Source organism: Molossus molossus, unplaced genomic scaffold (genome assembly GCF_014108415.1).
Source record: "Molossus molossus isolate mMolMol1 unplaced genomic scaffold, mMolMol1.p scaffold_m16_p_1, whole genome shotgun sequence".
Lineage (NCBI taxonomy): Eukaryota > Metazoa > Chordata > Mammalia > Chiroptera > Molossidae > Molossus > Molossus molossus.
Genome location: NW_023425344.1, coordinates 196,990,421 through 197,014,365, shown reverse-complemented (window position 1 = coordinate 197,014,365; position 23,945 = coordinate 196,990,421). Strand labels below are relative to the sequence as shown.

General features: G+C 36.6%; 1 protein-coding gene across 8 annotated transcripts in view; it reads left to right on the top strand.

The window, feature by feature from the left end:
* Window positions 1–2,306: 2,306 nt before the first annotated feature.
* The window catches only part of BNIP2 (BCL2 interacting protein 2), a 38,232-nt gene continuing 16,593 nt past the window's right edge, over window positions 2,307–23,945 (top strand). For 3 of the 8 annotated variants that reach the window (XM_036258783.1, XM_036258773.1, XM_036258766.1), the window contains exons 1-9: window positions 2,307–2,610; window positions 13,767–13,873; window positions 14,680–14,747; window positions 15,646–15,822; window positions 17,482–17,658; window positions 20,238–20,340; window positions 21,352–21,483; window positions 23,630–23,716; window positions 23,837–23,935. In XM_036258783.1, the coding sequence (XP_036114676.1) occupies window positions 13,824–13,873; window positions 14,680–14,747; window positions 15,646–15,822; window positions 17,482–17,658; window positions 20,238–20,340; window positions 21,352–21,483; window positions 23,630–23,716; window positions 23,837–23,935 (893 nt within the window). In that variant the 5' untranslated portion in view covers window positions 2,307–2,610; window positions 13,767–13,823. The remainder of the gene's footprint in view (window positions 2,611–13,766; window positions 13,874–14,679; window positions 14,748–15,645; window positions 15,823–17,481; window positions 17,659–20,237; window positions 20,341–21,351; window positions 21,484–23,629; window positions 23,717–23,836; window positions 23,936–23,945) is intronic. The other 5 variants (XM_036258826.1, XM_036258792.1, XM_036258800.1 and 2 more) reach the window with 5 other exon arrangements.

Here is a 23,945-nt window from a genome sequence, read left to right as displayed (position 1 = left end):
ATAATTTTAGTGTGAGGGAGGCCTATTTAAACATAATACCAAAGTCAGAAACCACAAAGGATAAGGTTAATGGTGGCTCTAAACTAATCTATCACTTTCCAAATTATACCTTCTACTTAGTGTACGGAAGCCATACATTTTCCCTCTGAATTATTTTCCAAAAGTCTAAGAGTCTAAATATCTGCCTATTCAAAGAGATACATGGAAAAAACAAGTGATTATAATACACTAAAGATTGTCCAAAAATCTGGAAACATGGAGAAAATAATGTGTTTTTTAATGCTTTTTTCTGATTAACAATTGGACCCATTGTTTAGAGTCATTTCACCTAAAAATTGAAGGAAAATATATTTAAAATATTATTTAAAATGTTAACTAATATATTGTTTGAAAATGTTAGTCCTATGTTTCTGACTTTTTAAACATTATATGAAGTGTCATAGAGCAACCACCTGGCCGATTTGGCTCAGCGGTTAGAGTGTGGGCCTGCTGACTGAAGGGTCACAGATTCGATTCCTGGTCAAGGGCACATACCTGGATTTCCGTAGATCTTGGGCCCCAGTAGGGGTCATGCAGGAGGCAACCAGTCTATATGGCTCTCTCACATGACGTTTCTCTCTCTCCTCCTCCTCCTCCTCCTCCCTTCCACTCTATCTAGCAATGGAAAAATATCCTCAGGTGAGGATTAACAAAAACAAAAACAACAAAAAAAGGAGCAACCTAAATATTCAATAAGGCATTATTAGTACATAAATTATTCATACTACAAATAATGTTACTGAATTTTATATGACCTGAAAAAGAGTTCATGATGTATTTTGAAATGAAAAAATATATATATTAATAACTATTTGGTACAAATTATTTCAATTTTATAAAAACACATATGTGCTATTTATGTAGAAATATGTATACAAAATCTGAAAGTAAAATGTAATAAACTGATGATCTTTTTTGCCTTATCTATAGTTTCTAATGTTTCAACTGTAAGTATAGATAATTCATGAGATAGAGATAAAAAGACAGAGTAGAATGCCTTACTCAAAACCAAAGCAAACACTGATCAAGCTTATGAAACAATAAAATTACTGAAATGAAAAATAAACTGAAGATTGCAAAATCACTGTATATGATTTCAAATGATTTTCTGCCACCCTGTGGAGAATACTATTCATTGCAGGATTGAACTAAGCAAAATATGGAACTAGGAAAAATCTGCAAATGCAGATAAAGTTATAGGAGCATTGCAGAAGTTGTTTAGCTAAAACTTTTTATCAATTGATCAGTTTTGTTTTCTCTGCCAGCTATTTAACAAAACTTCTAGAATAGGAGGAGGATAATAATACCTAATACATATATGATTACAACATGCCAAGCACTGTTCTAATATACAGGGTGGCCAAAGTAAGTTTACAGTTGTGAGTATGCGAAACAGTTTATTCTTGCATTATTATTTCTGTATTATTTTCCATACAAACTGTAAACCTACTTTTGCTCAGCCCTGTATATATATAACTTTATCTCACAAAAACCCTTTGAAATGGGTATTCTTTTTCCCCCGTTTTATCAATGAAACACAGACAGTTTAACTACTTACCAACAGTGAGTAAATGCTAAATGCAAATGCAAAAAATGCATTTTGGATCAATGATTTAAATTTTTGAGCTTTACAGTTCCTCTCATGCCCCACCATTCCTTGAGTAGACTGCCGGTCCTTTGTAGGGATTTAGTGAGATTTCTGAGAGGGATTATCCTGTTCTCCAAACTAAACCTATTTCCTTGAAGCTGTAGAGCAGGGTTACTAGTCAAAGTATGATCTACAGACCTGGGCCCTTCAGAAAACTGGCTGTTACTTTGCGGTAAGGATAGTGCAGAAATGGAGAGTAAGCATTTAGAAATCTCTATGGAAATTTTACTCGTAATTAATGGCCACTGGTTATAACGATAAAATGTTCTTCGGGTTCACAACTAACTAGAAATTTTAAAAAATAATAAATTGATCGCTACCTACATACACTTTGAGAATTTAGTGTAGTCAAGCTGTTCATTAATGAGTTTTACCAAACTCTGGATTCTTCTGAGGTCTAGTTCCCCAAATGAGACCTGATACCTTTCCTCCCCTCATTTTATTTTTTTTTTATAATACACAGTCACTGTAGTGTAGATCGAGGATGCGCCTGCAGCCTCAGAAGCGCCCCCAAGAAGGTGCCAACAGGACCCGCCAGCCCAGCAGGAATGTACAGCGGCCACGCGGCGCATGCGCAGGCGTTAGTCCAAGACGGCGGAGAGGGCGTGGGAGGGGGTTTCAAGAAAACGCCTCTGACCCCGCCCCCGCCCCGCTCCTGTCCCGCCCTCGGCCCCGCCCCCGCCGATGCCGCGCCTGCCGAAGGTCGGGAGGAAGTCACTTCCGCCAGGGCTGCTCTCTGCATCCGGGTCAGCTACGCCGCTGCCGCTACATCTGTATCTGTGACCGGGTCCTGGGCCCGGGGCTCCACTGCGGTCCGAGGGGAGCGGGCTCCGCTCGGCGCTACCTTCTGCGACCTGGCCGTCAGCCCCACGTCGCCGGCCTGGAGGGGCGAAGAAGACGAGGGGGCCAAGGCTTCCTCCGGGGTGAGTGCGGCCCGGGAAGGCTGGGCGCGGCGGGTGCCGGCTGGGAGCAAGCCTAGGGGCGAGCGTCTGAGGGGCGCGTGTCCCTGGAAGGCCAAAGAGAGGAAGCCTAGAGGCTTATCCTTTGTGGGGGGGGCGCCATGGAACCTGCCGCAGGCGCTTCCCGGATCCCCGCCCAGCGTAGGCCCCCGCCCTTGGCTCGGCTCCGGTGCGCGTCTGCTGTCCTTGCCCTCCACCCCCTTTTCCGTTTGTGGAGGTTGTGCTCCGGCTGGAACCTGTCTCCTCACCCCCCAGCACACACCCCGGTCTGGGTGCGGTGACTGGGCCACGTTGGCCCCCTGTTTATGACCAGCCCGCGTCCCGGTGCAGAACAAAGAAAGTTGGACTTCTGATATGCCTGTACCCTCGGAGAATAAACGCGGAAGCGGCACTTGTGATCTGGGCTTGAATAGACCTTCGTACGTGAAAAGCCGGGTTTCTGCTTTGATTCAGATGCTACCTTTTGCCTGAATACCTGGCAAAAATGGTTTGGGTTTACTGGGTGCATCTGATGCCACTGGAGATCTACTAGGTCACCTCGTGTTAAATAAAAACGTTATTTGGTTCTATTACGTTGCTTTGAAACGTCCCTTGTCTGTCCTGAGAGATCTTTGAGAGCCCAGCTTTTGTGGTGTTAGCATCTAGGTAATCAGAGCGCCTTCCGCGTAGTTGTAGTGTGGGATTGCATTTTGGTGTTGCTTTTTTCATTCTCGCCTTTTTTTTTTTTTTTATTAGGAGCTATTTTTCTCCTAATGCTTAATTTCTTACTTTTTTAAGTTAAACGTATTATTTCTCTGATAGTTTGTAATTCTGCAATTTGTAAATGATTAGATTCCTCAAGATTGTAACTGACGTTACCCAGTTTAGTTACCCTGCAGATTGTTTTCTTGATGATCTTACACACCTCGTCCTCCTCCTCCTCCTTTCTGGTCATTTTACATTTTCTCAGAACTCGAATTCTTAGTCTTCACAGTCTTCTCTATTTCAACCTAATATTGTTGGGCTTAGACAAGAAGTATTACCAGTCCACTTCTACAAACATGGAACTTGAACTGGATCATCCTAAGTCCGTATTGTAGTCGTTAGGCATTATTGGACTTTTGACGCTAAGTAAGTGTAACCAAATATGGCATTACAGGCTTATTCTGTATAAAGTTGCCCATGAACTGGAGACACTGCTGTATTAGAAACAGTCTCGGTCTGGGAACCAGAATGCAGTGTCATGTGCTTCATATATCAAATAAAATGAGGATAATAACACCAGTGTTTTATACCTCACAAAATCGTTGATTGGAACATAAGAAATGATGAATGTGCAAGTGGTTAGTAAAGGTGAAAAGCACTCTGGAAAAGTAGTTCTGTTCATTCCATCAGGAGTAATTCTGGTAAGAAGGAGCTGTGAGGAAGGAAGGCATCTAAGAAAGGAAGTAGTATATTTAGCCAGATCTGATAAATTAACCTTGGCTGGCAGTGGGTTGAAAGACGCCTTGTTGAGCTTACATCCTGTAAAGCGGAATACTAGTATAATATGACAGTAATATTCCAAAATTATAATATCTGTACCTACAACAAAGTGTTACGGGTCAGTTATTAGACTTTAATTTTCTTTTTTTTTTTTTTAATCCTCACTCAAGGACATTTTTGCAATTATCTTCAGGTAGAGCGGGAGGGAGGGAGGGAGGAAGAAAGAAACATCAGGAGACAGACACATCAAGTGGTTGCCACCCACACAACCAACGGGAGCCTGGGACAAACTGCAACCGAGGTTCATGCCCTTAGCGAAACCAAACCCAGGACTCTCTAGTCATGGGCCGACGCTTTAACTGCTGACCCAAATCAGCCAGGGCTAGACTTTAATAATTTTAAAGGTCTCAGCATCTCCATTGTAGTCTGCTTTCTAGTAATTTAATAAACGTGACTTTTATAGGTGGGATAATTATCCCTTGCTTTATTTTCACAATTTTGAGAAAAGTCAGCACCATTGTGATTTCTCTTGAATTTTTTAACATTTCTGATAGAATATCTCATGTCATTCTTTGTTTTAATGGATATATAATTGACATATAGGGCATACTAGTTTCAGATGCACAACATGATTTGACATTTGTATATATTGTGAAATGATCACTATAGTTAAGTCTAGTTAATATCCAACATGACGCACAGTTACAAAAAAATATTTCTTGTGATGAAAACATTTATCATCTCTCTTAGCAACTTTCAAATATGTGATAAGTATTATTTATTGTCACCCTGCTATACATTACATCCCCAGGACTTACTTATTTTATAACTAGAAATGTGTACCTTTTGACCCCCTTCACTCATTTTATCCCTCACCCCATCTCACCCCTACTTCTCACTCCTACCCCTCATCAACCTTTTCTCTGTATTATGAGCTCAGTTTTTATTTTATTTATTTTTTGTTGCTTTTTAGATCCCACATGTGAGATCATACAGTATTTGTCTTTTTTGTCTGAGTTATTTCACTTAGCATAGTGCCCTCTAGGTCTATCCATGTTGTTGCAAATGACAAGATCTTCGTTTTTGTGGCTGAATAATGAACACACACATACCACATTTTCTTTATCCATTCATCCATTGATGGACGCTTAAGTGACATCCATATTTGGCTATTAGTTTCCTTTGGATAAATAAATACCCAGAAGTGGAATTGCCAAATCATATGGTAGTTCTACTTTTAATTTTTTAAAGAACCTTACACTATTTTCCATGTTGGCTGCACCAGTTTACATTCTCACCAACAGTGTGCAAACATTCTTTATTCTCTACATCTTCCCTAACACTTGTTATTTCTTGTCTTACAATAGTCACTCTAGATAGATAATAGTTACTCTAACGGGTATGAGGTGACATTGTGTCATTTCATTCTTAAAAACCTACATGACCTTGCTCTCAAGGAAGCAATGACAAGAAAGCATATAGGATTTTTCCAGAGTTGCATGGTGATTTACATAAACATGTATGATGACCTGAATTATTTTCCTGTAGGAAAAAGTGAACATAAATATTTAGAATGAATTCCTTTCGTTTAAATGAGGAAGTGAAAAGGCTTGCCTAGGCATTTCCTTCTGCCAACTGTAATTAATTTCAGCATAGATGTGGTTGCTAGCACCTATTCCAACAGCAATGTTAAGCTACATAGTAGTAAGTTACCATGTAAAATTATAATTCAGACAGTTCTAAATATGATCTTAATATTTAATTTTTGCTTAAATTGCTAAGCTTCATGGGGAAATCCCCTTCTTGGTTGTGAAGCTGTGTTAGAAGGAAATCCATTATCTCCTTGATTTTTAACCTTACTAAGGTGAATGGTTTGAATTTATCTCTGTGACCTCCATTCATAATTGAAATACATAATGACATGTCATAACTACCATAAGTCTGTTGAGAAATCAGGTTATTCCTGTTGTATTGGGTTATTTAAAATAAGTCTTATGTCCTCATTCCTTCCCCCTCCCCCATTCTAATTTACAAAGTCTATGAACAAAAAATGGGAAGCAGCCCTGGCTGGTTTGGTTCAGCAGTAAGAGGGTCAGCCCGAAGACCAAAGAGTCAAATTCTATTCCAGCCAAGGGCACCTACCTCGGTTGCGGTTTGGTCCCCGTCCCTGGTCGCAGTTTTTGGGGAGGCAACCAATCGATGTGTCTCTCACGTGATGTTTCTCTCTCTATCTGAAGATAAATGGAAAAAGAGCCTCAAGTGAGGATTTTGGGGTTTTTTTTTTATCCTCACTTGAGGACATTTTCTGCATTTATCTTCAGATAGAGCCGGAGGTGGGGAGAGAGGAAGGAAGAGAGAAGCATCTACCTGAGAGAGACACATCGATTGGTTGCCACCCACATGACCCCAATAGGGACCAGGGATGAACTGCAACCAAGGTACATGCCCTTAGTGGGAACCGAACCCGGGACTCTCCAGTCTGCGGGCCGATGCTCTAACCACTGAGTCAAAATGGCCAGGGCTCAAGGGAGGATTTTTTTTTTTTTTAATGGGAAGCAGCTCTAGCTGGTGTGGCTCAGGGGTTAGAGTGTCAGCCCTCAGACCAAGAGTTGAAGGTTCAATTCCAGGCCAAGGGCACATACCTGGGTTGCAGGTTTGATCCCCGCCCCAATTGGGGCTCATGTGAGAGGCAACCAATAGATGTGTCTCTTTCATGGGGCAGCCAATCAATGTATCTTTTTCACATCAGTGTGTGTGTGTGTGTGTGTGTGTGTGTGTGTGTCTTTCTCTCTTCTCACCCCTCCCTCTATTCCCCTCTCTAAAAATCAATGGAAAAATATCCTCCAGTGAGGATTAACAAAAAAAAAAAAAAAAAAAAATGGGAAGCAGCCACAGTTAACTTGCAAGTCAGCAATATCCTGGTTTCCTTCAAAGTGGTTGTGCTTATATTGTTCCTTTCTTGTTTGTTTCCTGTTCTTAGAGCTGCTGATAAAGTGCTTCCAAGAACAGTACTCAATTATTTCAACTGTTTTTATCTACCTAGTGTCTTTTTCCTCCTGAAGTTCGTGATGAAGTGCTTGAGTGAATATATCTGTATCTCTCCTCCTAGATCTGTTTAACTAGTTTATTTAATTATCCCCAAACTAAATATCCATGTTTATGTCCTGTGGTGTATTAACATTACATGATTTAATATAATTAAAGTAAAAATTGAGTGAATTGGCTGAGAGAGCCGAAATACTCAGACTCTTTATATTTAGTGGGGCTTTCTTTTTTTTATCTTTATTGTTGAAAGTATTACAGATGTCCCCTCTTTTGCCCACCATTGACTACCCCTCCCTGCTCCTGCCTCTCTCTGCCTTCACCATTGGTTTTGCATTTATGCATATAAGTCCTTTGGTTTCTCTCTTCCCACCCACCCCACCCCCCTTCCCTCTGAGGTTCATCAGTCTGTTCCCTGCTGCCATGTCTCTGGATCTTTTTTGTTCGTCAGTTTATTTTGTTCATTAGATTCTGCCTATAAGTGTGATCATGTGATACTTGTCTTTCTATGACTGGCTTATTTCACTTAGTGTAATACTCTCCAGGTCCCTCCATGCTGTCTCAAGGGGTAAGAGATCCTTCTTTTTTTATAGCTGCATAGTATTCCATTGTGTAAAGGTACCACACCTTTTTTATCCACTCATCTACTGATGTGACGTTGGGCTGTTTCCAGATCTTAGTTATTGTTTTTTTGTTTGTTTGTTTATCCTCACCTGGGGACATTTTTGCATTTATCTTCAGATAGAGCAGGAGGGAGAGAGGGAGGAAGAGAGAGAGAGAGAAACATCGACGTGAGAGAGACACATTAAGTGGTCGCCACCCACACAACCCCAACCCAGCAGGGACAAACTGCAACCGAGGTGTGCCCTTAGTGGGAACCGAACCCGGGTCTCTCCGATCCATGGGCCGACACTCTAACCGCTGAGCCAAACTGGCCAGGGCCAGATCTTAATTATTGTAAATAGTGCCCCTATGAACATAGAGGTGCATGTATTCTTTCTCATTGGTGTTTCGGGATTCTTAGGATATATTCCCAAAAATGGGATCACTGGGTCAAACGGCAGTTCCATTTTGAATTTTTTGAGGAAACTCCTTACTGTTTTCTATAGTGGCTGCACCAGTCTGCATTCTTTAATGGGGCTATTCTCTAATGATAAGGGGTAAAGCAGCTGAACAACATGGTTTGTCTTCCAGAATTTCTATATATTTTCTCTTACAAACAAGGAATAATTTTACCAACAGAAATTGATGTTGTCTGTATGTAGATTGCCCCAAATATTTTTATTGTACTTTTCGAGAGGTAAAACAACAGAAGGCCTAAGAAAAATAAGACATCACAGATATACAAAAGATTATACTAGTAATATATGAAAGACTATATGCCACTAAATTCAGTAACCTAGAAGAAATTGATAAATTCCTAGAAATATATAACCTTCCTAAACTGAATCATAAAGAACTGGACAATCTAAATAGACTGATCAACAGTGAGGAAATTGAAACAACCGTCAAAAACCTCCCCAAAAATAAAAGTCCAGGACCAGATGGCTTCACTAGTGAATTCTATCAAACATTCAAAGAAGATTTAACACCTAGTCTTCTCATATTCTTCCATAAAACTGAAGAAGAGGCAGTACTTCCTAACACATTTTATGAGACTAATAACATATCCCTGGTATCGAAACCTGGCAAGCATAACACACACAAAAGAAAATTACAGACTGATATCTCTGATGAATACAGATGCAAAAATCCTAAACAAAACAAATCCTAATCAAATACAGCAATACATTAAAAAATAATACATCATGATCAAGCACGGTTCAATCCGGGGACACAAGGATGGTTCAACATATGCAAATTAATCAATGTAATACACCACATTAACAAAACAAAGGATAAAAATCATATGATCTTATCAATAGATGCAAAAAAATCATTTGATTAGATACAACATCCATTTATAATTAAAACACACAATAAATGGGTATTGAAGGGAAGTACCTCAACATATTAAAGGCCATGTATGACAAACCCTCAGCTAGTATCATACTCAATGGGAAAATATGGAAGGCTTTTCCTCTAAAATCAGGAACAAGACAAGGATGCCCACTCTCACCATTCTTTCTCAGCATAGTCCTGGAAGTCCTAGCCAGAGCAGTCAGGCAAGAGAAAAAATAAAAGGCATCCAAATCGGGAATGAAGAAGTAAAAGTGTCACTTTTTGTTGATAACATGATTCTGTACATAGACAACGCTAAAGACTCCACTGAAAAACTATTAGAAACAATAAATAAATACAGTAATGTTGCAGGATTGGTGTACAAAAATCCACTGCTTTTCTGTATGTTTGAACAAAACTTCAGAAAAATGAAAAAAATTTTTCTTTTACAATTATAACAAAAAGAATAAAATACCTAAGAATAAACTTAAAGGATGTGAAGGATGTATTTAATGAAAACTACAAAGAGATTGAAAAAGATACAATGAAATGGAAAGATATTCCGTGTTCAAGGATTGGAAAAATCAGCATAGTTAAAATGCCCATATTACCCAGAGCAATATACAGATTTAATGCAACCTTCATCAAAATCCCAATATCATATTTTAAAGAAGTAGAACAAAAAAATTAACAGATTTGTATGGAATTACAAAAGACCTCAAATAGCCAAAGCAATCCTGAGAAGAAAAGAATGAAGCTGGAGGTATCACACTACCTGACTTCTAATTATACTACAGAGCTGTGATAATAAAAATAACATGGTATTGGCAGAACAGATGCACGGACCAATGGAATAGAATTGAGAGCCCAGAAATAAAAGCAGATGTATATGGGCAAATAATTTTTGACAAAAGAGCCAAAAACACAAAATGGAGAAAAGAAAGCCTCTTTAATAAATGGTACTGGGAAAATTGGAAAGCCACATGCAAAACGATGAAACTAGATTACAGTTTGTCCCCACGTACAAAAACTAATTCAAAATGGATTAAAGACAAAAATATAAGATCTGAAACAATAAATTACATAGAAGAAAACACAGGTATTATGGACCTTGGTTGTAGAGAACATTTTATGAATTTGACCCCAAAGGCAAGGGAAGTAAAGGCAAAAATATATGAATGGGACTATATCAAACTAAAAAGCTTCTGCATTGCAAAAGAAACCAACAACAAAACAAAAAGGCAACCAACTAAATGGGAGATGATATTTGCAAACAACAGCTCTGACAAGGCATTATTATCCAAAATATATAAAGAACTTAACACCAAACAAACAAACAATCCAATTTAAAAATGGGCAGAGCCCTGGCCAGTTTTGCTCAGTGGTTAGAGCACTGGCCCACAAACTAAAGAGTCCTGGGTTCAGTTCCAGCCAAGAGCATGTATTTCAGTTGCGGTTCGTCCCTGGCCCTGGTTGGGGTCATGCGGGTGGCAGCCAGTTAATGTGTCTCACATTGATGTTTCTCTCTCTCTCCCTCTCTCTCTCTCTTCCTCCTTCCCTCCTACTCTGTCTGCAGATAAAATGTAAAAATATCCTTGGGTGAGGCTTTAAAAAAAAAAATTGGCAGAGGACCTAAACAGATACTTCTCCCAAGAAGACATACAAATGGCCAACAGTTATTATATGAAAAGATGCTCAGCTTCACTAGCCATTAGGGAAATGCAAATCAAAACTACAATGAGATACCACCTCATACCTGTTAGAATGGTTGTTATAAACAAGACAAGTAATAACAAGTGTTGAAGGTGTTGTGGAGAAGAAGGAATCATAATTCACTGCTGGTGGGAATATAAACTGGTACAGCAACTATGGAAAACAGTATGGCAGTTCCTCAAAAATTAAGAATAGAGTTACTATATGACCCAGCAATTTCTCTTCTGGCTATCTACTTGAAAACATTTGCAAAGATATATGCACTCCATTTCAACAGTGGCCAAGACATGAAGACAACCAAAGCATTCTTTGATAGAGGATTGGATAAAGAAGATGTGGTACATATATGCTATGTAATACTACTCAGCCATAAGAAGAGATAAAATGCTACCATTTGTGACAACATGGATGGATCTTGAGAATATTATGCTGAGTGAAGTCAGTCAGTCAGGAAAAGCTAAGTACTATGTGATTTCACTCATATGCAGGATATGAAACTGAAACTCATAGACAGAGAATAGTATGGTAGTTTCCAGAGGGAAGGGAGTAGTAAAAGGCAAAGGGGCCAAATACATGGTGATGGGAGATGATTTGACTTTGTTTGAGTGGTAGGTATACAACGCAATATACAGATAATGTATCATAGAAATGTATACTTGAAAGCTATATGATCTTATTAACTAATGTCACCCCAATAAATTTAATTTTTAAAAAAAAGAAGCCTAATAGGTTGAGCAAAACAAAGGCTTTCTATCCAGCCTTTACAATTAAATACTTACTTATTAAACTAATATTTACAGGCCTGTTCTGTACCAGGCACTGTGCTAGATGTTGGGAATATAGTAGTAACAACTTGCAGTCACTGCTTTTATTTTGAAATATTTTTCTGAGTATGTGGGATATTCGAGAAAGATATTCAGAACACCCTGATATTTTTCCAACACCCAGTAAAAAAGACAAAATAATAGAAAGCTTTGTGATTATTGAATATAGGGAAATATATTAGTTCATTTTAAAGTGAATATCAGGTAAATTCAATAAAAATTTTTTAAAAAGCATTGAGAAGTATAGTGAGTTAAAAATTTGAAAAAGACTATCAGTTTTCAACCTTTAATAACAGAATGTTTCTGCCTCATTTGAGCATAACTCTAGAGTAATAGAGTTATGAGTGTTTGGGCTTTGGGGCATAATTTGTTTTGGGTTTTTTTTTTTACTAGTACTGTATTCTAAGTAGAAAAGGTTGTTAACGTAGGTATCCCTTTTTTGTTTATTTTCCTCTACAAAGAGGAAAAGTTGCTATCAGAACAACCTGTGAAGTGATCATTGAAGATGTATGTTGATTACTTTAAAGTATAGCCTATATGCCCAGCCGGATTGAGCGACTTCCCGTGGACCAAGAAGTCCTGGTTCCATTGCTGGTCAGGGCACATGCCTGGGTTGCAGGCTCAATCCCCAGTAGGGGGTGTGCAGAAGGCAGACAATCGATGTTTCTCACATCAATGTTTATATCTCTCTCCCTTCCTCTCTCTCTCTCAAAATAAAGTGTAGGCTATGTATTAGAAATAGAGAAGCTGCGAAATGGATCACGATTATTGCATTTTAAGTGTGTTTTTTATTTCTCAAAATTGCCTAGCTCACTGTTTTCCCAGAGAATTAAAAATGCCTTACTCCTATGTATAAATTAACTAACTTTTCAAAACAAATATGTCAGTGAGGGAAAGACAGCATTACTATTTTTCCATGTTAACAGTTGGGTCCGCAAAAATTTATACCTTTTGAGAATGTTTGAAGCCTTCCTTTGAGCATAAATAGGAAAGCCTCCATCCAGTCTTAGCAGATATGAATGTAGTTCATTATGTGAAATCGAACATCTCAGAAAATTTCCAATGTAATATTGTTGTTCTAGAATATGATGCTTTTTTTGGTACAACTTTGTGCCTTTATTTTTTAGTATTATAATGACATAGCAGATAATGCAACCATAAAACATGACCACATCTTTGTTTTAGAAGACTAATTTAAGTGAATGTGAATGGCTTGCACCATTTGTTTTATTTGATATGTATTTTTAAAGGTTATTCATGTGTGGTTTTAAAAGTCAAAGGGGTTAGAAAGATTTAGAAATCTGTTGACTTACTCTGATGTAAGTGAACTAAATATACTCATTTAAATCTCTTGTCCCCTAAAGTTGTCATAATTTTTGTTGCATTGTTAACCATTTGATCTTCATGACTTCTTAAATAATATATTTAAACCTCTATTTCTTATTCTATCAACCAAAACAATCTCCAAGTTCCTCACTTTGTAAAATGAGGATATTGGAACCCACATTCTTCCTTGGAAAAAAACTGAAGTGTATGACTTAAGTTAAAACATGTAGTTACATAAACAAAAGTATTCACTAAGTTCAGTGTCTGAAAACTTATGCTGAACTATATAGGAGAATATCTTGGTATAGATACGAAGCAAATCAAAATGCAGCATCATTCATTTGCTGACAGTCTTTAAGTGGCTCAGAAACTGGTGTTGAAACTATTGAAAAGGAAATCTAAAGGACAGCACACCACTTGGCTCTGCTGAATCATGGGAGTGTAAGTACTATTTACTAGTGTTCACTTTCTAGAATCAGTTGCTATCCAGAGGACAGAAAATTTATGGGTCTTGAGTAGAGAACCTATTTATTTACTCTTATTCCTTGCCTAACCCCACCCCCTGTTTAAATCACAGCCCATAGTATGCATTTTTGCAACTAAAAACAAATATATACATGTAGATATATATACACTCTACTTTCTATTCAAATTTCTTTATAAATGGTAGTTACAACCCAATGAATTGATTTCATGACCAGACCATTCAGCTAAAGCTAGAGGTGTGAGCTATAAGATTATTGTACTTTTTCAACCAGTGAAAAAGTAAAATGAAAAATACGTTGTTGTACTTTTTTTCTCTTTCCACAGGACATTGGCTCTCTGGATTATCAGGAGTTTGTAGTTGACATTGAGTCCAAGCTGAGGATGGAAGGTGTAGAACTCAAGGAAGAGTGGCAAGATGAAGATTTTCCAATGTGAGCAATGCTTTTAAATGAAAACAAATTTAAGATAAAACTTCAAAATTTCTTTATTGTGATGTCACATATTAAATGAATATTGGACTTAATTTTCTGCTTTTATTTTAAGGAAAAAAAACTTATCAGATAAGTAAGTAAGGATTTTCTAAATCATCTGGCCAGCTACCTTGATAGATTTGCATTTGTATTTACAATTGTATTGGCACCAGTTGGGTTGACAGAAAAAGAGCAAAGACAAATCTTATTTTTATTTCCAATTTTATTGAGAAATAATTGACACATCACTCTAAGACATGCAGCATGATGGTTTGCAGGCCTTATATGAAAATGATGTTTCCATGCCATCATGGTCAGAAAACCATCCAGTGCACACAGTAAGGTTCCTTAGCAGTTGCAAGGGACTGGTGGGAATACTGAATGCTAATAGTAATATGGAAATGCTAATGCTCAAAAGAATTGTAGCTGTCATTACTATATTCTCATTGGGAGTAACAATTTAGTTTCATCATACATTGTATCATACATCATATTAAATTCATGCATTTGAATTTTATTTGGTGTTTATTATTTTTATTTGTTTTATAGTTGTATTTAAGGGCAGTTACATGAGGAATTTATATCTTACTTTTCTGTCTTACTTATATAACTAAGTAAGTAAACTCTGACAGTCTGAAAATATTTTCTTTAAAAGTGGTTTGTAAAATGAGCTTTCTACATAATTGTTTTTATAAGCTATTTTTATTAGAGCTTTGAACTTAAAAAAAATTTTTTTTAATTTCTTGGTTAAAAACTATGTCTTCTAGACCTTTACCAGAAGATGATAGTATTGAAGCAGATATATTAACTGTAACTGGACCAGAGAGCCAGCCTGGTAAGAACATGACACTTTTCAGTTTCAGAAAAATGACAGACTTTGTCCTTATTATTATTATTATTTTTTTAATCCTTACCTGAGGGTATTTTTCCATTGATTTTTTTTTTTCCAGATAGAGTGAGAGGGAGGGGGAGAGAGAAACATTGATGTGAGAGAAACACATTGATTTGTTGCCTCCTCACGACCCTGACCAGGGCCAGGGATTGAACCCATAACTAAGGTATGTGCCCTTGACCAGGAATTGAACCCAAGACTCTTTGGTCCTCAGGCTGACTTTGTGCTATTTTTTAACACATTTCTTTGTAAAGGAAAAAACTATACTCAGTGTTTGTTTCATCATAGGGAGCCAAAGGATAAGTTGAATGTTGAGGAAAGAATTTTTGGAATACTTTGGAGGTTTTTGGAAATGTCTACACTAAAGGGATGAGAGGAGATCATTTTTAGTAATAAGAGGTGACTTCATGAGATCTGCCTCTGTTTTTTAAAAATATTTTTTTATTGATTTTTAGAGAGAGAGGAAGGGAGAAGGAGAAAGAGAAACATTAATGTGAGTGAGAACCATCGATTGGCTGCCTCCTACATGCCCCCTACTGCGGATCGAGCCCACAACCCAGGCATGTGCCCTGACTGGGAATCAAACCCATGCCCTCTTGATGCATGGGTTGATGCTCAACCACTGAGCCACACTGGCCGGGCAAAAGATCTACCTCTGAAAAGACATATCCTTGCTGGGATACATCATCTTGCCATGATATAGAAGCAACAGTGATCAAAATCCAAAGTTGTAAATTAGTGCTTTGGGATTGTTTAATTAATGTTATTTTTCCTAAGGATGAAGCAGTGGGCGTTTAAACATTTCTTCTGATACATCTTTCATTTGGTTTACCCATTCCAGGCTCACTAGAAGTTAATGGAAATAAAGTAAGAAAGAAACTCATGGCTCCAGACATTAGCCTGACCCTGGATCCTAGTGATGGTTCTGTGTTGTCAGATGATTTGGATGAAAGTGGGGAGATTGACTTAGATGGCTTAGATACACCATCAGAGAACAGTAATGAGTTTGAGTGGGAAGGTAAATGTTTCATTGTTTTTATCTGACTTTTATTAATGAATGTTTGTCTTTATATACATACATGTTTTTGTAATGGCATTCTCATTATGGGAAAACTTAAAACTTGATCATGAAACCAATTAAATGAATGATTAAGTAAGGGATATTGTTGAAATATAATATTCTTTATAGTTCATATATTTTTTTTTTACTAAGATATGAAATTCTTCTAATACTGAATATTCTCATGGCTTTCAAACTATTTATAGTAGATTACACAGGTGGCTTTATTTTTTTTTCTCTCTTTAATTACCCGGTGCTATAAAGTTGTATTTTTCATGGTCACTCCCAAAATATTACTGATAATTATACCATATTCTTATGTTCAATTGATCAGCTAAAAAAAGCTTTGAGGAGACATAATTTAGGAGATGTGCTAAAAGTAGTAGGGTTTGCAGAGAGGGAGTTCTAAAGGAGTTTCTTGAGGGTGACTTTTTTTAAACAGGTTTGCTAATAGTGCTGTACTTTTAAAATAACCAGCTTGAATTGATGTATGGTCTAGCCCCAGCTTTATATTCCTCATCATTTGTTATTTGGAATCCAAAGGAATGTGCATGTGTTTTGCTTCTCATGCTTTCTATAATTATATAGTTGTTGTCTACAGTGTCCTTGTATTGTTAATAATTTATATGCATATGTATTACATCTTTAAAATGATTTTTACTTCAAAGCAGTGTTTAGCACTAAGTATATTATCTGCAGTGAAGGCTAAGATCCTTGATGTGCTATACTTTTTGTTCCTTTTTTCTTCCCTGTATACTGGTTCAATAAGCAGTCCAGTAAAAGCAATATTTTATAAAGATACTGAAATAGTTTTCTGCCTATGTGTTTTGTCTCTTCTTTCTTTAATGCTGCTCTAGTCATTTCCTGGAAGGATATTTTCCGTTAACTGCTTTATCTTGGAAACAAACAACTAACATGCAGTAGGTTTCCCCTCCCCCCCATCTTTTGGTAAGGACTGTGATACTAAAATTTTGAAAATCATTACATCATTAAAAATCAGCTAAAATGCAATCTTGAAATATAAATTATACCTAATCATTGGTGCTTATGCTTTGGTTAATGTCAATTTAAAATATATTTTTGCATGTATACTTCAGAATATTATCAATAAATTTCTGCTTAAAAAACTGATTAAATGAGAAATAATCATGACTAGTTAACCACTTACTACTGGTATCATAATGTTTGGGGAATGATTTTTGTGCTCAACAACAGCAAAAAACCATTTGGCTCCCAGGTAATTAAGTAACCTGTAGTCTTGACAACTGTCAAAGAGAATCTTGTTATAAACAGACTCTGGAAAGGCATTGTAGGGCCAGTGTACTACGATTTTGATGGCAGTATGCATCATCTTTTCTGAACATATGGATATACCTTGTACTTTCTGAATTAAGCCAAAGAAAAGAAGGTGAAGAACCATTATTTCCAAAAGCATAAAATGACTTTATATCAAGAGCAAGCCTTTCCTTCTATTGTGGAAAAAATATTTAAAATTTCACAGAAAGTATAATGAAAAATTCTCCAAACATTCTAATTAAATAGCAAAGTGGTTAACATGTAATTTTATTTTGTGGTGTAAATAACAGTTTGGGATTCAAAAACCTTTTATTTTGACAGATGATCTTCCAAAACCCAAAACTACTGAAGTAATTAGGAAAGGCTCAATTACCGAATACACAGCAGCAGAGGAAAAAGAAGATGGACGACGCTGGCGTATGTTCAGAATTGGAGAGCAGGACCACAGGGTTGATATGAAGGCCATTGAACCCTATAAAAAAGTTATCAGTCATGGAGGTAAGAGTTATCAAAGATTGTTCAGATTTTTTAATGCAATATCAGAAACCTAATGCTTAAAGAAACTCTCCCTTGAGATGTTACACAATTTTAAAATAATAATAAACATTTATCATGTCATTTTAGTAATATAACAGGTTTGAAGTAAAAATATCTAAACCAACATTTAAAAAATCATTAATACATGCACATAGTAAGTTCAAAAGGTCTAAGAGTATGCATTGAGAACTTTCCCTCCCACCCTATCCCTTGACACCCCCAAAACTGAGACTTTCTCCCCTTTTTATCCATTTATAATTTATATGCAGTGAAATATTCTAATCCATTTTTTGCAGCATTTGCAAATTTCTCTTTTTTTTTCCAGCTTGATTTAGATATAATTGACGTGTAACATTGTATTATAAGTTTAAGGTGTACAGCATGTTGATATGATACACTTGTATACTGTAGAGTGATTACCATCATAGCCTTAGCTAGCACCTGCATCAGATCACATCATTATCATTTCTTTTTTATGGTAAGAACATTTAAAATCTACTTTCTTAGCAACTTTCAAATACATAATACAGAATTATTAACTGTTGTCGCCATGCTGTACATTACGTTCTCAGAGCTTATTCATCTTCTGATTGGAAGTTTGTACCCTTTGACACATCTCCCTTTTTCCCCGAGCCCCTCAGAACCACCATTCTAGTCTCTGTTTCCGTTTCTGTGAGTTCAGCTTTTTTAGATTCCACATATAAGTGATATCATATTTGTCTTTATTCTGTCTGACTTATTTTATTTCACTTATAAATGTTCTGATCTTCAGTGTACAGTTTAATGAGTTTTGACAAATACCCATATAACCATATATACCCATATAGCCAACACGCTTAGGCATATAGAACATTTTCATTGCCTCAGAAAATTCTCTAATACTCCCTCCCAAGGATTACCTCTCCAGTAACCACTATTCTAGCATCTACCCCCATAATTAGTTGTGCCTGTTCTAGAATTTCATATAATTGGAGTCATGTGATGTACACTCTTTGGTCTACTTTTGCTCAGCATAATGTTTTCAAGATTCATTAATGTAGTTGCAAGCATCCATAGTTTATTTCTTTATACTGCTGAGTGGCTTTCCATTGCATGGATAAACCAGTTTGCGTGTCCATTCTTCTTTTGATGGACACGTGAGTTGTTTCCAGTTTGAGCTATTATGACTAAAACTGCCATGAATATTCTTGTGTAGTCTTTTGTGGATATAAGTAAAACCTGGCTTTTTAAACCATGACTCCTAATTTACCTTAAAACCCTGAACAAATTATTCATCTTTACTACAAAGTAGAAAATAAGTTCATTCCACATTTTTGTGGAGTACCTACCTACTTGGCATATTTGACATAGACAAAAATATGTCTTTGTCCCTTCCCTTAAGAAATTTACAAGTCAAATAGGTAAAACTATGAAGTACAATTACAACTTCTGTCAGTCTGTGCTGTATATAGAAGTTTACCTCGGCATTGTGTAAATAGTGCCAGAATATTAGTGGTGGCCAAAATTCAACTCACTCTGTAGAGTATGTCATGTTACCTGAACTACTCCTAATGCAGGCAAGGGACAACATAGGTCAAGCTGATTGTTTTTTTTTCATGTAGAATTATTTCCACTTAATTTACTCTGTCAAATTCATCCCTCTGCTTATTTCTATAATCTTCATTCATCTGAGAGCAGATCACTTGAATATTTGCAATTACAATATTCTGCCTAATTTAATCTTATTCAGGTGAAAAAAAAAACACAGGATAATCTGGACCAAGAAGTCCACAGGCTCATTAATTCAGCTAGTTCATAAAAAGTAGGTTGTGAGATCTAGCTCATGTTTACACACAATATTTCTCAGAAATAATACTTTATTTTTCTTACAGGACAATAATTATGGCCATGGTATCCTACTGAACTTATTATAAATATGTTGTACAACTATGGGATTAAGAAAGATAGTTAAGATTCTAATGCATTTGAAATGTTCAAACCTTTTTAGTGCATGTTTGTAAACAATAGAAATAAAAGTTAAAGCAAAAATATTTGTTGTTGGATACAGCTTAATATCTAGAGATTACAATTAAAATATATACATTTTAGTACTGTTTTACATAGAATTATGTCAGAGATGTGATCTTTTTCTTAGGTATTAATACCCTAAAGTCTACAAAATGCTAGGCATTGTTGAATGTAACTCTTTAAATGCAGCCACTTTAACCTTAGTTGCATAAGAATGTTTTATTGCAGATATTGTTGTGTCATGTCTGCTTGGATTATAGCACTGTACTTGTCTACTTGTGAAAATAAGTCTGGCTTTCTGATTATGCTTGTTTAAGTGGGTTTCTGATTTTTATGCCCACCCTTTCCTCTTCAAATTTTATTGCTGTCTTTTTGACAAGAAGGAATTTAAAAATCTAGAAAAAAAAACACAAAAACTTTTTGGTTTAGCAATTTGTGGAAGGTAAACTACTCTACTCTTAACCATAAATATAGTCTCTGAAAAATCTTCAGTGTAAAATCATGCTGGTGATTTATCTTTGGTTTCTTTTCAGGATATTATGGGGATGGATTAAATGCCATTGTTGTGTTTGCTGTCTGTTTTATGCCTGAAAGTGGTCAACCTAACTATAGATACCTGATGGACAATCTCTTTAAGTATGTATATCGTCACAAAAATGTTTGGACAGAAGTCTTGAGTTAATTAGATGTTCAATTTAGGGAAGTAAAGTTTAGAGGGGTAAAAAATATAAAATATAAATATCCCAGATTCAAATATCACTGGAAGGGATATTTCAGATTATCTGTTGCAACTTCTTTATTTTACATTTGAGGACACATTAAGTATAAAGAAGGGACTTTTTTTTACCTTAAAATTATATGACTAAATTACATCTGTCCTCAAAAAGCCAAATATAACTAAGCTGACCCAATTCTATTGTATCTCCACAGTCACTGTACTTCTCAAATTAGTGCAGTTTTTAAAAACTTAATTGTGGAAAATTTCAAACTTATACAAAGGTAGAGAGCAGTATATTGAATCTTTCTGTACCAATCACCCAATTCCACAATTATCAATTTATACTTCATTCTCATAATTTATACTTCCCCCAATGTATAATTTTGAAGCAAATACCAGACATCATGTTGTTTCATCTGTAAACATTTTAAAAGGTATGTCTAAAAGATAATCAGCCCTGTCCAGTTTGGCTCAGCAGTTAAGAGTGTCAGCCCACAAACTGAAGGGGCTCACGTTAGACTCTGGGCAAGCACACACCTGGGTTGCAGGTTTGATCCCTGGCCCAAGTTGGGGTCCTGTAGGAAGCAACCAATCAATGTGTCTCTCTCTCACACATCGATGTTTCTCTCTCTCTTTCTGTCTTTCTCCACCTCCACTCCTCCCTCCTTTCCACTCTCTGAAAATTAATGGAAAAATATCCTCGGGTGAGTTAATAAATAAAATAAAAGATAAATCAATGTTACCTCAGTAGTTAATTTTATAAAACAAATAAATAAAAGATAAGAACTCTTTTAAAAATAGTCATTATACCAACTACTACTTTAATTGTTTTTGTTATCCTCGAAGGGGAGGGAAGGAAACTGTATAATTTGGATAACCTAGTTTGGTTCTGCAAAACTATTATTTAAGGCTTTAATTTGTTTTTACAGGTATGTTATTGGCACTTTGGAGCTGTTAGTAGCAGAAAACTACATGATAGTTTATTTAAATGGTGCAACAACTCGAAGAAAAATGCCCAGTCTGGGATGGCTCAGGAAATGCTATCAGCAAATTGATAGAAGGTACTATAAATACAAGTTGAGAGCTAGTCTGAATAATTTTTATAATGATCTCATTAGATTATTTTCTATTGCCACTTAAAGGCACCATGTGTACACTTCCTAAATTACATTTATTAATTTCACAGAAAGTTTCTGTTTTCTCAAGACAGTATTTAGAATGTTAAGAAGGAAATTAGTTTTGATCTGTTTTTTTTTATGCTCACCCGAGGACATTTCTCCATTTTTTTGTTGTTGTTGTTGTTCAGATAGAGTGGGAGGGAGGGAGAGAAAGAGAGAGAGAGAAACATCAACGTGAAAAGGACATATCAAGTGGCTGCCTCCCGCATGGCCCAATTAGGGCCGGGGACAAACCACAACCGAGGTATGTGCCCTTGACCGCAATCAAACATGTGACTCATTGGTCCACAGGGCCCATAAAGGTTATTCTTTATAAAACAGATCAAAACTGCCCTGGCCAGTTTAGCTCAGTGGTTAGAGGATTGGCCTGCAGACCAATGAGCCACCAGTTCGATTCCAGTCAAGGGCACGTACCTTGGTTATGGTTCATCCCCGGCCCTGGTCGGGTTGTGTGAGAGGCAACCAGTCAATGTGTCTCTCTCACGTCAATGTTTCTTTCTTTCTCTCTTCCCCGTCTCTCCCTCCCTTCCTCCCTCCCTCCTCTCCCATTCTATTTGAAGATAAATAGAAAACAATATCCTCAAGTGAGAATTAAAAAAAAAAAAGAATAACTTTAATTCCTTAAAATAGACTTACATAATAACCCTTTATTTCTCCTTAATTTATACTACATTGAACATTTTTCAATAATTTACATTTTGGAAAAGGATGGAGAACTTAGTACGTTTTTTATTTTATTACCTTCTGAGTTTTGCCTAATTTATATTGTGAGCATATTTTATGTTAAGGTGCTTATTTAGCTGTAATCTTTCTTTGGAATGAGTTCCAGAAATATAGTCTATTGGAAGTTAGTCATCCATGCTAATAGAAGGAACTTCTTTCCTCTGATTGGTTTGATTTGACCATAGCTAATTTGAAATAGTTTAATCAACTTAGACCCATTAATAGGTTTATCTTCATACCTAACCATTACTTGGTTCTTGTGTTTTTTTTGTTTTGTTTTGTTTTTGTTGTTGTTCAGGTAGAGTGGGAGGGAGAGAGAGGAACAGAGAGAGAGAGAAACATCGATGTGAAAGGAACATATCGAGTGGCTGCCACCCGCACAACCGACCAGGGCCAGGGACAAACTGCAACCGAGGTACGCGCCCTTAGCGGGAACCGAACCCGGGTCTCTCAGGACCGCAGGCCGACGCTCTAACCGCTGAATCAAACTGGCCAGGGCTCTTGTGGTTTTTTAAAAAGATCCTTAATGATCATTTTACTTAAGTGTGAAATATGTGTGATAAAAGTTATTTGGTCATTTTAAGTTGTCTAGAATAATGCCTTTAATTTTTAATAAAAATTTTAAGCTTTGTAAGAAAGCATGAGATCTAATTTATGCTGCCTGTTACTGTGGTGATCTCTACTCCCAACTTTCTGCTTGCACAGTGCCTTTCATGGTGTTGAAATTAGTACCAGTCTCCCCCAGTCCTGGAAAATGTAAACAGTTTACTTCTGTACTCAGTATTAGCCTCTACCCTTGATTGACAATGTCCTAAAGACAAGTGAATGCATGCTAGGACACATTTAACAATAGACTATACATAAATTTAGCCAAATGGTCTGGCCAGTGTGGCTCAGTGGTTGAGCATCAACCCATGCACCAATAATAGGTCACCGGTTCAATTTCCGGTCAGGACACATGCCCAGGTTGTGGGCCCAATCCCCAGTGGGGGGCATGCAGGAGGCAGCCAATCGATGTATCTCTCTCTCCCTCTCACTTCCTCTCTCTCTAAAACCAATAAAGGAAAAAAAATTTTTTTTAATAAATAAATTTAGCCAAATGAAGTAAAGTTTATTTTATAGCAGTAGGAGGAACCATCAGAATTCAAGAGTTCATTTTCTTGTCTTTGAAGTAATATCACGCTAAATAAGAACTCTTGGGGCAGGGATTTTCAATTTTTTGTATAAACTTCCATATCCTAATTGATTTCTTCTAGCATTAGAATTTGTAGAGTTTTTTAAATGTTTCTTTCTTTTTTAACTCCAGATTACGGAAAAACCTAAAATCTCTAATCATAGTACATCCCTCTTGGTTTATCAGAACACTTCTGGCTGTTACAAGACCGTTTATTAGGTAATTTTCTGAATGTTACTGCCTTTTTAAGAAAGCAGAAACACAAACTTCTTATATGAATTTCTTGTCAGTTCTGTTGGTCAGACATGTTGAGGTAATTATTTTTATTTTCTTCCATAGCTCAAAATTCAGCCAAAAAATTAGATACGTCTTTAATTTGGCAGAACTAGCGGAACTTGTCCCCATGGAGTATGTTGGCATACCAGAATGCATAAAACAGTATGTTTCA